The sequence below is a fragment of the Leucopleurus acutus genome (genome assembly GCF_964270905.1).
Source record: "Leucopleurus acutus genome assembly, chromosome: 9".
NCBI classification, from domain to species: Eukaryota; Metazoa; Chordata; class Mammalia; order Artiodactyla; family Delphinidae; genus Leucopleurus; species Leucopleurus acutus.
Genome location: NC_139144.1, coordinates 85,675,076 through 85,690,323, shown reverse-complemented (window position 1 = coordinate 85,690,323; position 15,248 = coordinate 85,675,076). Strand labels below are relative to the sequence as shown.

The window sequence follows — 15,248 nt, the reverse complement described above, 5'->3', positions numbered from 1 at the left end:
ACAGAGCTGGGCAGCTTGGAGCGAGCACCAGGGAAGCGCGTTACTACTCACACTCGGGACCACATTTTCCCAGAGCCTGTTTCTCGTGCTGCCTGTCCCCCGATGAGGGAGACAGTGCCATGTGTTAGGTAGGACAGCTTACTCTCTGGGGCCCGGTTTTCTTTTCTGTGAAATGGGGATGAAAACGATACCACCTACTTCATAGAGTTGCTTCAAGGAAGGATTACGTGTACGTAGCATTTTGTGTCCTGGCATACAGTTAGTTGTTGGGAGCTGCTGCCTGTATTGGGCATATATCACATACCATATAATGCAGTTGCAAGCTTCAGATATACATTTGACATTTGAACAACACGGGTTTGAGCTGCACGGGCCCACTTATGCTCAGATTTTTTTCAATGGTAAATACTACAGCACTACACCATCCCAGGTAGGTTGAATCCTCGGATATGGAGGGCAGACTATAAGTTATATGTGGATTTTTGACTGCAAGGAGGGTTGGGCCCCTAACCCCCGTGTTGCTTAAGGGCTAACCGTATGTATAAAATAGATGCTCATTTGGGACTGCAAACACATGCACACACGTCGCTCTCTATCAGAGCCACAGTCCTCACCCCACACTGCCACCCACGTGGCCGAGAAACCTGCATCAGAGTCAGGTTTCTCTGAGACTTGGCTGAGGCCCAGGCCCTGGCTCAGATGTCAGGGCCCCACGTTACTGAGCCCAGGAGCCTTTGTCTCCTCCTTGCGCCTGTCCGCAGCTCCTCATCTTCCTCCTCTCTCCAGGAGCAGCTGGGGGAGGGGAGGGGGGTGGATGTCCTCCCTGGCCCCCTGCCCCATGGAGCAGGCAGCCACACCTAGGGACCTAGGGCTCCCCTGTAGCCCCAAGCAGGCCTTGGCCCTGTACCAGCACCTCTTCCGGTGCCCTGCAGGCCTGGGCCAGCTCTGGGCTGCCCTGCAGCAGGTGAGGGTGACAGGGCACCATCTACGAGGGGGCAGGCTCTCCGTGGGGTCTGACTCCACCTTGCCTCCCCATGTGGGAGACGGCCGGACCTGTCCCTCAGGCCTCGAACTGCCCACCGTGCTGCTGCAGATGGAGCGGAGCCGGCGGGCCCAGGAGCAGGTAGGCGGTCGTCGGCCAGGGAGGGTGGCAGAGCGCAGGGTGCGTGCCCGCTCACATCCTGGCACCCCACCTTCCTGCAGCTTCTGTGGGATTTGGAGCTGCTGACCGGGGCGGGGCTGGGCCTCTCCTGGCCCCCCTGGGCCCGGTTCTGCGGTCTGAGGGACCGGGCCCAGTGTGCGTGGAGCCAGTGCGGCAAGCCCCGTGGTAGGACGGATGGGGGCTCTGAGCGGCGGACGAGTGGGGTGAGCTGGGGTGTGGCTGAGGGCGGGGGTGTCAGTGAAACACTGGGGCACTTGTAGTGGTTGAGAAGTGGAAGGAATGTGGGCTCTGGAGACAGATGGATCTGGGTTCAAATCTCTGCTCTGACGCTCCCTGTGGACCGTAAGCCTGTTTCCTCAGCTACAAGATGGGGAAGATAATAGCTCTTTTTCAGAGCGCTGCTGGGAGGATTGTGAACTCATCTGTGTAAAGGATTTAGCACCATGCCTGGCATACAGGACCATTCTGGCTTGCTACCATTCCACAGTGAACTATCTTGGTCAAATCAACAGCGTGGTGACACCTAGAAGCCTTTAGACATGGCTGCAGCAAGGGAGGAAAGCAGGCCTGGCGGTGCCCAGAGGGCAGAGGCACTGATGCCCAGGGTGCCCCAGAGATGAGACCCTGAGCAGCCCCAGCCCCAGGCCCCTCCTTCCGGGGCTGGTGGCTGGCCCCACCCTTCTAGGAAGGAGGGTGCTGTGGTGGCTGGGAACTAGGATGTGCCTCAAGTCCTGGCTCAGCCACCAGCTGCCTGAGGCCCTTTGGGCAGGTTAGTAGCTTGTAGCAGGAGGGGGTGTTAGTCATGACCACTAAGGAAGTATCCAGCCAACACTTTTAGCCAAGGCTGCAGTCTCATCTGAAGGCTTCAGTGGGCAGGAGGGATCCATTTCCAAGCTCCTTCACTTGGAGGGGAAGGGGGCGTGGGTCGCACAAGGGCACAGATGCCAGGAGGAGGGATCACTGGGGGCTGTTGTAGAGGCTGCCTGCCACATTGGGGGATGATGCCCTGTAGACTAGGGTACCCCCCCAATCCTTCCAGAATTCCAGGCTGTGCCCATCGCCCCAGGCTGAGGACTCCCTGAGCCAGGACCGTCAGCTTCTGGAGGGGTGAGTCTCCCAGGGAATTCCGTCCACTCCGTGTTGCCACACAAGGTGACCAAACACTGGACCCTTTGCCCCATCTCCCTCCACAGCCCTGCCCAGCGACCCCTCTTCGGGCCCCCAGATCCTCCTGGGGTTCTCACTCAGTTGTACCCATGTGCTTGCCCCACAGCCTCTGGACAGGGTAACCCTGAGTTCCAGCTCCTGGAACCCAGTGGTGGGTGCAGGCGCGGGGAAGGCCTCCATGGACTGAGTTTCGATCTTGGGGTGGGAAGGCTCCGCAGCCTGCCGTGGGTGAGGTGTCTGGCAGACAGGCTGCCCCCAGCCGATCGGAGCCCAGATGCAAGAGGTGCACCTGAGGCAGCCTTTGCACTCCTGCAGGGGGCTGGCAAAGGACCCGTCATCAGCCCTGGATCTGATTGAAGCCAGGTTTGCTGCAGACCCAAGGTGGGAGAGCCCTGGCATGCCTGCAGAAGGGCCCACATCTGGTACGTTGACAGCAGGGGTTTACAGCCAGGAGGACAGGAGCCCCTGGGCTGGAGTGGCCAGCCTAGGTTGGGAGGAGCGGGGAAGCCCTCACCCCAAGTCCCAGGATTCCAGTCCATCCTCACCTATTCTTTGCCTCATACCTTTTTGTGGGCTGCCAGGGGCACCCAGGGACAGCAAGTAGGTTTTCTTTTATATGCCAATTCCACCTGATTGGTGCCAGCTGTCTCAGGCACTGTGTCCAGGAGGATTCTGAAGCTAAGCTGGGGCTCAGAGGAGAAAGTGCTGGGAATGACTGTCTGTCCTCCCTGTCCTCCAGCGAGGAGGGAATGGAATGGCAGCTCCAAGCTGCCTAGCTGCCACCCTCATGCCAGGCACTGGGGAGATACAGGGCACAAAAGAGACTTGGCCAGTCAGTTGTCCTCATCCCTGAGGAGATCACAGCCTAGTGAGAGGGTGTGACAATAAACAGGCAATTAGAATTCAGTGGGATGGATGCTGTGAGCCCTGGGCCTGTTAATTTAATTTAAATGAAACAGGCTGTCAAATGATTTGTTAAATAATAAGCCTAGCAAACTCATAAGCTTTTAATTGTGACATCATGCATGGGAGGGAGGAGGAAAGTGCCGATGATTATTTTCTGATTGACAGAAAAATTTTTACAAGTATATTATCTCTTGGGAATACATTGATGGGAGACATCTATCACAACATTATAACCAGTGAAATAAATGATCTAGTAAGACAACAGATCAGAATTACAGAGGGACAGGGTTGGAGGTTATTTTCACAGTTCATGGCAATAATTTCTGAAGGCTTGGGAGTCTTATCAGACCTCTTTGTTCAGAACTCTTCAAAAGACAGATTTGTTTTCACAGAGAACATTCCCATTTGGTTACCGTTATGAATATTCTCATGTCCATATTGCATAAAGATGGCATTTCCTGTGAGAGTTCTCAGTTTAAGACCTTACGAGATCAGGTTCTTCTAAGTAGTTTTAAGGATGCAAAACGATGCTCCTTCCTCCACAGCTGCAAAGGAGCAGCGACATTTCATCTCTTTTTTTAGATTCCTTTCGTTAATTATGAAGACTTGCAGTTTTTAGGCTAGCCTCTGGCCTAAAATTCCACTTCTTGAATTTCATTTGGTTTTGCTGTCGGAAACCAAGGAAGAGCTAAAGAGGATTAGCCTTAATAATAGGAAAGTCAGGTGCGTGTTGTGGGGCTGGACAGGCACACAAGGACGAAGTGCGGGTGTCCTTATGAGGGACTGAGGAGCCTGGAAACCAGTCCCTTCCTGCTCCTGGGCCTCCCCTGGCGGTTTTGAGGAAGAGGGTGTGCAGGCTCCTCGGAGGTGGTCCTTGGCTGGGAGGATGAGGAAGATGGGGTCTGCTGCTGGCAGGCAAGCCTGATAAGCAGGCACACAGCAGGCTGTGTAAATGAAGGTGGAATGATGAACTGCGACGGCCTTAAAGTTCCAACACCAACCCGCAGGGCACCCCACCACCACATCCCCTCACGTGCTGGGGACTCCCTAGGCTTCTTGGTTCCAGTGCTGTGGGATGTGTGTGAGGGCCTGGGACAGGAGCAGAGGGCTCTCAACATCTGTCTCTCTCCCTCAGGTTGCTCACAAGAGCTGAACCTCACCACCAGCAGTAGCTCTGGAGAACCAGGAAGCTCAGAGTTCAAGGTGAAAGGGTCGAAGCGTCCTGGGCAAGACCCCTCTCAGATTGGGGATAGCAGAGGTGGGGTGTGCCTGGGAGGAGACTGCAGGGGTGAGAAGCCCACAGCCAGGTGGAAGAAGGGGCCATCACTGAAGCCCCTTTTACACTACATAACATGGGTTTTACGAATTTAGGAATCGGGCAAGGGCCCTAATGGAAGTGAGGCCCACTGGGGTAGCCACTGGGGTCTCCAGGCTCCCCTGGGGGAAGTGGCCCTGGCACGAGGATTCCCTCACAAACCCGGGAAAGGTGCTCTTCCTTCCTAGGAGCTGGCCCGGAGGGAAGACGGGGAGCTAGCAGGGCCCATGCCCCAGGGGCCCCATCAACCACCATCCAGAAGCCTACAGGAGAAGAAGCTGGCTCAGGGAGCCCCAGGGCCCTCAGGCCTCCCCTCCCAGGGCCTGCCAGAACCCCCGGATCCCCTGGAGGGGCTGGGCTGCAGCCTGGGCCAGGAGAGAGCAGAACTAAAGAAACTGCTAAGAATTGAGATTCCTCAGAGTCAGAGAGAGGGGGCCCCTCAGGAGCAGAGAGGCAAGGCCCTCCAGGGGGAGGACAAAGAAGTTCCCCCGAGTAAGAGAGAGCAGACAAACGAGGGTCAGAGCGGGGAGGCCCCTCAGGCTCTGAGGGAAGAGGTCTCGGAAGGTCAAAGGTGGGAGGCCTCCCAGGGTGAGAACGAAGAGGCACCTCGAAGTCAAAGCGGAAGTCGCCTTAAGTGCCGGAGAAAGGAGGTCCTCCCGGAGCAGAGCGAGGATTCTCCTCAGGGCCCGGAAGTGAAGACGCTTCAGTCTTCCGAGGGCAGAGGCCGTATCTCACAAGCCTGGGAGGTGGCTCGGGGAGAGGCACCTACACCGCCCCGGGAGGAAGGCGGCTCCCTGGGGATTCCGGGGGGGCTTCTGCAGGCCCCTGGGAGAACGGATGCCGCAGCCTGGGGGAAGGGAGGGCGCGCACCCGCGGGGAAGAACCACGCAGCTGAGGCAGGTTAAGACCGGTGGCCCGAGAGGAGAGAGCGCAGCGGCCGTGAGAGAGCAGGGGCCCGCCCGGGAAGGGGCGCCGGCTCCCCTTACGCCCCCGGGGCCTCCGGCCCGGCCGCCGCTCCCACGCCCAGGAGCGGTGTTGCTGGCGGCCCTACGCACTGGTGGTTCCGAGCAGCGGGAGCGCCCCGCAGCTCTCCCAGGGCATCCGGGCCTGCTGAGCGATCCGCACTCGCTTCGGGGCCCGGGAGGAAGCCCTGGCCCCGCGGAGCAGGAGCTGGGCGGCTCCATGGGGCTCCCGGGCGCCCTCGGGGGGCGGAGGGAAGGTGCCGAGGCCCCCAGAGCCTCGAAGACCGCGTGGCCCGAGTCCCCGAGCAGGGACAGGCGGTCTGCGGGCGTGAGCGCGGCGCAGCAGGAGACGGCTCTGCAGCGGCTGCTGGAGCTGCACAGTGAGGCCAGGCGTCGGCGGCAACAGGACCGCGAGCAGCAGCGGCTCCGGGTGCGCGGCCGGGCCGGGAGGGCGGGGCACCAGGGGGCGGCCGATCGGCTGCTGACAGAAGCCTCCTCCAGGTCTTGGAACGCCTCCGCATCGCCAGGAACCGCCACTGCCGCGTGCACCCCTTGAGACCCCCACCGAGCCCGGCTCAGCTCCCACGACAGGCAAGCCCCCTAGGAGAAGGCGGTGGGGCCGCCAAAACCCTGCCTGGGCGGGGGACGGGGCGCGACCTGGGTCCCTTTGACTTGCGCGCACCGCGCACTTGCGATGACACCTGCGGAGCGGGAGGGGCCGGCCTGCCCGGGTGCTGCCCTCTGCTGGCCGCATCGAGCCCCGGGGCTGGGAGGCGCGGGCGCTCAGCGCTCGGCGCCGCCCCAGGAGGACGCGGCCGGGCAGCGGAGCGCCCTGCGAGAGCAGCTGAAGCAAATGCAACGGGAGAGGACCGGGCGGCTGCGAGCCCTCGGGGCCAGGTGAGGGGTTCGGGCGGGGGGGCTTGTGGGGTGGTGGCCGTCCCTTTTCCCTGGCATCTGGGATGAAAGGCCACTCTTTACACAGGAACACCCAGAACTTCCAGCAACTTCTGTGGCCCCCTGGCTCTGAGGAGCCTGCGCCTGGAGAGCATCGCTCACTCTTCCCAGCCCTCTCTGGTCACTGCTGAATCCTCAAAGGGACGATTAAAGAGACGGGGATTTAAGGAAAAAGCAAGAGGGCAACCTGTAGGTCAGAGGTAGTTTCAGAAAGGCCCGGAACGCAGCCTCAGGGCCTAGGAGAGCCAGACACAGACACGCATGGCGCTTTCGGCCCACCACGTGTGTTATTTCTTCTTCCCTCCCCTAAGCCCACCGCCTGGCCCAAGGTCAGAGGGCCAGGTCCCGGGGGTCAAGCAGTGCGAAGGCCCCATTCTTGCGGAAGAAAGATTCGATGCGGCACATCTTGCAGGAGACCAGTTCTTGCTTCACTGGGGGGCCTGGGAAAAGATGTCAGAGGCCAGGAATGGATTCCTGGGAAAGGAACTCGCAGAGCCCGGGAGCCCTGCCTGCATAACCCTAGGAATCTGCCTGTGTTGTATCCACTTTGTAAGTGTGAAAAAATAAAAAGAAGTGCTTCTGAGGAGTGGGGGCTATGGGGAAACAGGGAGCTGGCTGGCCGCCTGGATCAGCAGTGATGGCCAAATGCCAGTCAGCTGTGTGCCAGCATTTCCCCCAGCCTCAGAATCCTCCATGGAGGCGGGTGGTGGGACTCCCAGCCGTGCTTGTTACAGACAGAGCTAGACTTCTCTGGGGCAGACAGGGCTTCTTTCTACCTCCTGCTCCCCTTTCGGGGTTCACCTCCTGCTTTCATTTGGAAATTGCTCCCTTTCCTCCCCATTTAGGGCCCTGGGGAAAGTAGGGGGATTTTTTTTTAGGCACAATTTCAACTGTGTTTATCACCAACCATCCACCTTTTCTGTGCAGGAGCTGGAGAAAACATGTGACTGAGTAGTCTCACTTGAAATTCATGACCACAGACAGCAAAGGGACATGTCTCAGCACCCAGAAAACCCACAACACTCCCTGGCATATTCTTTTCCCCACACCTTGACTCTTCATCTCCAGCTGCACCATTGCCTTCGCTCCTCTCCTGCCCAGCCGATGACCGTGACTCAATCCAGATGGACAGCCTTCTGGCCAATACCATCTCCCTACCCTCGCTGTGTCCTCTACCTTCTCCAGTTTGATCCAGCCCTGGAGCTCCCTGGGTAAGCCCACCCAGTCTCGGGGCTTTAAAGAGCACCTATATTCTGATGACCCCCAAAACTGCATCTTTAGCTCTGACCTCCCTCCATAGGGCGACTCCCATACACAGCCGACTCACTGACACCTCCAGCGCAAAACACCCAACACTGACCTGTCTTCACACACCCCCAGCCCTGCCCCCGCCCCAGTCTCCCCTGCTGTAGCTGCTTCAGCTGAACACCTGGGCATGGCCATTGCATTCTCTTTCCTTGTCTCTTTCAAACCATCAGTAAGTTCTCTTGATTCTTCCTCCAAAACATATCTGGAATCTATTTCAGCTCTACCGCCAATCACCCTAGCCCAAGCCATCGTCATCTCTTGCCAGGATAGCTTAGCCACCTGCCAGAGCCTACTCGTGTCCCTAAAAAGGCCATTACCTACAGAATAGTCAGGGTGATATTTTTTTAAAAAGTGTATCAGTATCATTTACCTGTTTAAAACTCTCCATGGCTTCCCCTCGAATTTAGAGTAAAACCCAAACTCCTCCTCGTCATTTAGCTCACTCAGCCTTTAGGTCCCCAGAGAGGCCTTTCCTGACAGTCCAGTCTAAAGCCGCACACGTGCCCTGTCCCCCTCCCCCACCATGCCTGGCCCTCTCTTGCTCTTATGTTTATGGCCTGGACCCTCCACTAGAATGGACGTCCCCAAAAGGAGTGTCCACGTGCCTTGTGTGTCTAGCGCCGAGAGCGCTGCCTAGCTCGTGGCAGGTGCTCTGTGTTTGTGAGTCGAATAATTTCCGGGAGGTTAGGGCTCACCCAGCTGCCAGCCATATGTGAAGTTGGTGGTGATGGGGAAGAGGTAGCGCCTCTCTGGCATGTCCAGTTTTCGGGTGTTGAGGTAGCGGTAGCGGCCCTGAAAGTCGTGGGAGATGCCTTCATACAGCAGGGCCCGGGTGGCAGGCAGGACTGGGTACATTTCTGGCTGAATAGGAGCCTCCAGGGCAGGGCTGGGGGCCTTGGAAGGAACGGCTTTGGGGGCGGGCAGGGGTGAGAGTGGGGCTTTGGGGGGCAGGGTGGGCAGCTTGAGGGGTACGTGGGCTGCAGTCTTAGCCTTCTGCTTGGCCTTCACCATCGACCCATACTTGCGGTGCCATTCACAGCGCAACACCTTCTCCCTCAGATACTGCTCCTTCCAGAAGTTCTGCCGCACCGTGTCCATGTTAAGTTGCCGAGACATGGTGGCGAAGGAAGGAGCAGGACCAGGGTGACTGCAGCTGAGGGGTGAGCGCAGCAAGCAGAGCCTTTCTGACAGCAGGTGGCTGCCCAGGGATGGTCGCTCGGCAACCGAGCCTCACCTCACACAGGGCCATGCCCTCAGCGCCTCACATGCCTCGCTTGCTGAGGCAGCCTCAGGCCGGGGCCCACTGGCTAAGAGCCTTGATCCCCAAACCTCTTGCTTGACCCAGGCTAGTATCACAGGCTTCCAGGTTTCCTGTGATTTCTGCTTCCTTCCCTTGAGGTCTGGTCCCCTCCCAGCCAATACAGACTCAAGCTGGGGTGCCAGGGGACTGGACGCAAGCCTCCTTCCCTTCCTCCCTGCCAGAGCTGGCTACCTTTAATTCAGATGGCCAACCTGGCACAATCTTCCTGGTCCAACTCCTCTATGCCTGGATCTCTGGCAAAACCTTTTCCAGCCCTGCCAGTCGAGTCCACTCCCCCCCCGCCTCCCCACAACAGCCTCATCCCACACGTGTCCTTTCTAGCACCCAGCCTCAGCTCGGAGAGAAGCAAGAACTACTTTAATTTAACATCAACAAGGACACTGTATAACAGCACAGGGAAGAGGTAATGGAGGGAAGACACTCAGGCTTCCTATACCCTAACCAGCCTTGATTTGAATGGCAGAGGCCCAGCAAACTGGAAGCACCTCACCTAGCCTCTCAGTGGAGTGGGAAGGGGCAGGGAATTGGAACTCAGAGGCTCGAATTTTAGAGGAGGGCTGATGGCAAGCCTGGGGAGAGGCCACATGGCTGAGGGGAGTTCCCTAGCGCAGGTCTTCGGCCGTGAACATGCCCCTGGCCCTGCGCAGGATGGAGTCCTTGGCAGCATCATAGGGGTGCTCCTTGGATGGGATCTCCAGCACGGCCGGAATGGAGCGCTGGTGGGCATCGAGCGCGTGCCGCACCATCTCTGCGATGTACTGGTTGATGAGGATGATGCCGATGTCGTCCCGGTTTAGAAACTGCCTGTAGGGAGAGATGAGAAGGGAGTCCAAGGCAGCCCACTCTGAGTTGGTGGGCTGGGCTGCAGAGGGGAACGAGCTCGATCCAGAGAGTGCAATGGACAAGGATGCTACACTAAACTCTCTTCATTCTATTTAGAATCAATTTCAGTCCAAAGCTAAGGGCCATGGCTTCTACCTCCCCTGCTTGGAAGGCTCCCAACTGAACAGCTAATGAAGATGAGGGTGCATGCTGGTGTATTCCTTACGCTGCCTTCGGGTAAGAAAGGGAGAGGATACGAGTATATATATACATCTGTCCCTTTGTATCTGCATAAAGAAAAAGAAAGATAAGGAAAAAACTAAGTGGTTACGGGGTGGAGGAAGGAGGTAATGAAGTAGAAGAGGTTGGGGTGGGAGTGTGACTTCTCAATGTATATACCTTTTAAATATTAATCTGTAAGCCACATGAACACATTAACCTTTCAAAAGAAAACAGATTAAATTTTTTAAGGTTGAGGGGGCGCTGTACAGACCACTCAAGGTCTATGCTGATGAGGGCAGGGGGTGAGTCAGAGGGGAAGTTTGGCCTGAGCCAAGAACACAACACAGGAAGAGGAAAATCGGTAACGAAGGAATCACACTTTCCACACAGAGAGAACCCGACACTGGGCTCTTACTTTCTTGTGATCAACCACCCATTCATTTATTTACTCGATAAAAACTGTTTACTGAGTAGCTTACTCTGTGCCAGACACTAGGGCAGGTTAGACTTGATGATTTCTGATATCCCTTTTGGTTAGAAACTTGGAAAATTCTTGAAGTAAAATTTGTCCTTCTCTCATGACAACTTGGGTCACTTTACCGGACTGCTTAGAGAGCGGCAGAGATCAGCCTCCCGGGTCAGGGCCTATCACACCCCAGGCAGCAGGAACCAGCCTCAGCCGGTAGCTCGGGGCTGGGCTGTTTAGGGGGAAACAAGTGGGAGTGGTTTGTTCCTGGGACTTGGCACAGGGGCCCTAGAGAAGGGGTGTGGGAGAGAATAGGGGGCTGGCACCCTTAACTCTAGCCACCAGGACGCCTCCTGGATTAAGGGACATGCCTGCACCCACATTTTGAAGCTATTGCTCTTAACCCAGAACAGGAAGTGAAGATTTGAAGTGCATGGTCTCAGCAGAAGGTAGGCCAGTCCTGATATTGTCACCTGTGCTCAGGACAACGGGAAATTCCGAAGCCGACTGAGGAGAGCTACACAGGCAGAGTGTAGCCCTGGCTTAAGAAAGGCAGAAAGGGTGGGACTGGGCTCAAATCCCTGCTCGCTCTGGTCTGAATCACAGAGTGTGCCTTAACCTCTCTGAACTTAATTTTCTCACCAGTAAGTGGGAATAACCCCTACCTCACAAGACGATTGTGAGCCTCTGAGGGAGATGAAAATACAGGAAAGCCCGAGCCCACTGCCCGTGTGTTCACTGAGTGTGTGGTTCCTTTAGGTGTCAACTCGCAAGAGAGTCGAGTGCTTGCAATGCCCGGAGCCTGCTCTACGGGTGAAATGTGGGAGCCCCTGCAGGGGAGCTGAGACTAGCCCCCTCCGGGCCTGGACCCTCCGGACGCTCAGCTCTGGCGGGCCAGGCTTGGCCAAGGGGCTGGCGCCCGCCCGTCACGAGCTCTGTTCCCCTTCTTTCCTGACACACGGTCATGTGACAGGGGGGAGTTTGTGGACCCGACATAGCTCCGGTCCCACCGAGACCCAAAAGGGAACTTGGGACGCGGAGGCCCCCTTTTCGGAAGCGGAGGTGGACCGACTTCCTCGACCCTCTTGGACGGGGTCTGACACTTCGGCCAAGGTCTGGAAGCCCAGGGCCGCCCCCCCCCCCCCCCCCCGCCTTCTCCCCGCGCTCCCACCAGGCAGCTGAAGGTCCCGTTCAGGCCTCGCGGGCTACCGTACCGGAAAGTGTCTTCGATCTCATTGATGGTAGTATCTTTCTCCACCACCAGGAAATTAGGGTGGCGGTTCTTGTTAAGCTCCCCTATGCCGCCCAGCAGGAAGCCAGTCACCGTGTCCTCGTCTCCGATCACCGCAATTAGCTTCCCCCTCCCCGCCATCCTCACAGTCCGGCAACGATCAGCCGCAGCCTCCGGGTGTCACCAAAGCCCCGCCGCGGCAGTGCACCTCCTTTTCGGCCGCACCTCCCCCCGCCCCGCTCTTTAGGCATGCGCAGTTCCACCACTCCGCCTCCCGGGACATGCGCATTAAGAGCAAAAGCGCCTGAATCCGAATACGGCTGCGCCATAAAAGGGAGGTCCGAACCGGGGAGCTACGGTTCCCAGAAGTCCACGCGGCACAGCAGACTCTCGGAGGCGCGTTCGATCGGTAAGTTCGACAAACTTGTTGAGGCTACTGCTGTTAGGCGCCGAGACGCCGAAGAAAAGACGGTACCTGTTCTCGAGAGTAAGGTCCGAGTCTGTATCGTGTATGTATGTAACTGTGACACAGCTAGTGTTATTTATTCAGTTAATAAAAGGATGGGCAAGTTAATGATGATACTCTGTAGTGAGGTAGAGCGTTGACAAAGCACTGTGTCAATTGCTAAAACGTGAGAAGTACGTGGAAGCAAACATCAGGTGTAACTAACCCATGGGAGAGGGGGCGCGCAGAGAAGGCCGCCAGCAGGATGAAGGGCTGGAGGTGAGGACGAGAGGGTGTTCTCAGGAAGAGGAGCAGCACGTGCGAACACTTAGCGGGGACTAGAGAGAATAAGTGCCTTTAAGAAAAGACAAAGAATCTGGAAGTTATCCTGAGGACAGAGTTGTTCTGGAGCCACTGAAGGATTTTAAGCAAGAGAATGATATGGCCAGGTTTATGTTTTAGCGATAGCATTGAGATCGTGCTGTGTGTGGAGGTAAGACTAAGATGGAGAAACCATTGTGGTAAGAGATGGTGATGGCCAGAAAGAAGCCAGGGAGTGGGGATGGGGAATGTGAGAGTCAGGTGGAGTCAAGAGATATTTAGAGACAAAAATGGACAGAACTGGGTTTGCGGTTGGTTATGTTTGGGAAGTTAGACCAGGTGACTTCCAAGTTTCTGGCCTGTGCAGCTAGGTGGACAGGAGTAACATTCCTCAGGGAGTGAACTCTGTATGAGATGAACATGTCGAAGCAGAGAGGTCCGCTCGCTCCTCCACCCTTTTAACAAAAAGGCGTCCTGCATCTGGCATGTGATTTGCAAGTTTAGAGCACTTGAGACATCCGGATGGTCTGGTCTAGTGGTTATCTCTGTGATGGGCCTGGGATTTGGACATACCTGGTTTGAATCTCGACCCTGCTACTTAGCGGTATGATTTGGGACGCATCACCAAAGTTCTCAGGACCGTGATCTCTTCAGATAATACTATGCCCACCTCATAGGCCGTTAGGATTGAGGTAGAGGCACTAAATGCACAGCACCTGTGGCCATACTGCAGTTGGGGGAGAGCAGCTGAGCTGGATATCCATAAACACATCCGCTCACAGGTGGAGGGCAGCTGAAGCTGAGGAGGCCAGCAAACCTTGCAGGTAAACGCTCCCATCTGGGGGCGAGGTGGGAGGGAAGGCAGAGAGCGAGGAAGGGTGTGTGTAGAAGCACTTGGCTCGGTGCCTGGCACAGAGCTGACCCTTAACGGCCACGAATGGTTGGGTACTTGAGAAGGGTCTGCCTTTAAAGGGTCTGTCAGGTAAAGTAGTGAGCTGAGACAGTGCCACGTTTATCACACACGCCTTCATTCAACCAGCATTTAGCAAATGTGGTCATGGAGAGGCTGAGGACACAAGATTGATAAAATACAATTTCTGTCCTCAACTCCCTCGGGACTGAGGGGAGAGTAAAAAATATCACAGGGAGGGAGGTAGACCTACAGAAGAAAGTGGGCCCTAGAAGAGTCTTGCAGGGGAAAGGTAAGAAGAAACTTAAAGAGGAGCCAGGAGGCAGACAGCCTATTGAGTGAAGAGGCGGGGGGAGGGGGTGTTTGGAGCCAGGCCACGTGTGTTGGGTTTTCTTTGGCCTACCCACCACCATGTGCCGAAATGTCTGGGATGAGTTAGAGTTGGGGGATCAGTTGAGTGAAATGCTGCTTTGCCCTGCTCTGGCTACTCAGTTGCTCATTTACTCATTGGTCACACTTGTCTGTATCGGACCGCCCAGGGAGCACAGTCTGGTGAGGAAGACCGACCCTCAGATACAAGGTCACAGATGAGGGTAGTAAATGCAGCCAGAGATGTGCCCCAGGTCAGTATGAGAGCTGGGGGGCAGGTCTGGGAGGACAGGAAGGGGTTTGGGAAAGCTTCGTGTTGGCCAGGAAGATGAGGAGGGTGGAGAGGCAAGGGTGTTCCTGGGCAGAGTCCCAAACTGCAGCGCGGCTGCCTGGGAAACTAGAGGTTGTGGAGAGGGTTAGAGGTGGAGGGTGCAGTGAGGAATGGGCACAGTGCCCGACTGGGGGCTGGGGGCCTTTTTTTTTAAGATGTTGGGGGTAGGAGTTTATTAATTAATTTTTGCTGTGTTGGGTCTTCGTTTCTGTGCGAGGGCTTTCCCTAGTTGTGGCAAGCGGCGGCCACTCTTCATCACGGTGCGCGGGCCTCTCACCATCGCGGCCTCTCTTGTTGCGGAGCACAGGCTCCAGACACGCAGGCTCAGTAGTTGTGGCTCATGGGCCTAGTTGCTCCGCGGCGTGTGGGATCCTCCCAGACCAGGGCTCGAACCCGTGTCCCCTGCATTAGCAGGCAGATTCTCAACCACTGCGCCACGAGGGAAGCCCCTGGGTGGCTTTTTGAATGAATGGGTAGGAAGGCTGGTGTCTGAACCTATAGGCCTTGGAGGCCTTGTTAGGACACGTAGACTAGCCTGGAGAGAAGGGAGCCACAGAAGGGCCCTGGGCCAGAGAGGGCCATAGTCCCTGTGATGTGACCCCGCCCTCTGGCTGCAGTGTGGAGGGCTAGTTGGAGGGAGCTGGCTGGTGGGCCAGGAAGGCTAGTGGAGGGGCCAGTTCAGGAGGGAGGACCTAAGCCAGGTCAGGGCTGGAGGTGGGGAGGGAGCAGGCCCAGCTTTGACCCAGGACCTGGCTGGAGTGAAAGGTTCCTGGGTTTGTGCCTGCCTGCTGGGTGAGGAGCATTCCTCCTTGAGCCAGTGCTGTTTTAAGGTCCTAAAAATTTTGAGAACATCCTTGAGATCAGGCTGAGTGGAAACTGGCCTCCTGGTGGTCCTAGGGCAGTCTTCTAGAACATAGTGTCCACCTCCCTCTCCCACCCACCAGCTCTCCAGGAATCTGAGGACCAAGCCCACATCCCTGGCATGCCCCCCCAGCCCCTTTCAAGCATTCTGTCAACACTCCAGACCTCCCCAAAC

General features: G+C 56.8%; 2 protein-coding genes across 2 annotated transcripts; both read right to left on the bottom strand.

The window, feature by feature from the left end:
• Positions 1-6,796: 6,796 nt before the first annotated feature.
• On the bottom strand, positions 6,797-8,890 carry SPMIP1 (sperm microtubule inner protein 1; the record flags this gene model as incomplete). The annotated part of the gene is made up of 2 exons (XM_082846185.1): positions 6,797-6,906; positions 8,470-8,890. 2 exons carry the CDS (start codon positions 8,888-8,890, stop codon positions 6,797-6,799), a joined length of 531 nt encoding a protein of 176 aa, XP_082702311.1.
• A 540-nt stretch (positions 8,891-9,430) lies between these two features.
• On the bottom strand, positions 9,431-12,063 carry ATP6V1F (ATPase H+ transporting V1 subunit F). The gene is made up of 2 exons (XM_082846146.1): positions 11,820-12,063; positions 9,431-9,899 (listed from the first exon to the last, which is right to left on the bottom strand). Exons 1-2 carry the CDS (start codon positions 11,975-11,977, stop codon positions 9,698-9,700), a joined length of 360 nt encoding a protein of 119 aa, XP_082702272.1. The 5' UTR covers positions 11,978-12,063; the 3' UTR covers positions 9,431-9,697.
• Positions 12,064-15,248: the final 3,185 nt, after the last annotated feature.

Coding starts and splice junctions, on each gene's coding strand:
- ATP6V1F (XM_082846146.1), bottom strand. CDS start 11,977: ATGGCGGGGAGGGGGAAGCTAATTGCGGTGATCGGAGACGAGGACACG. Junction 9,900..11,819: donor GAGATCGAAGACACTTTCCG/GTACGGTAGCCC, acceptor CTCTCCCTACAG/GCAGTTTCTAAACCGGGACG.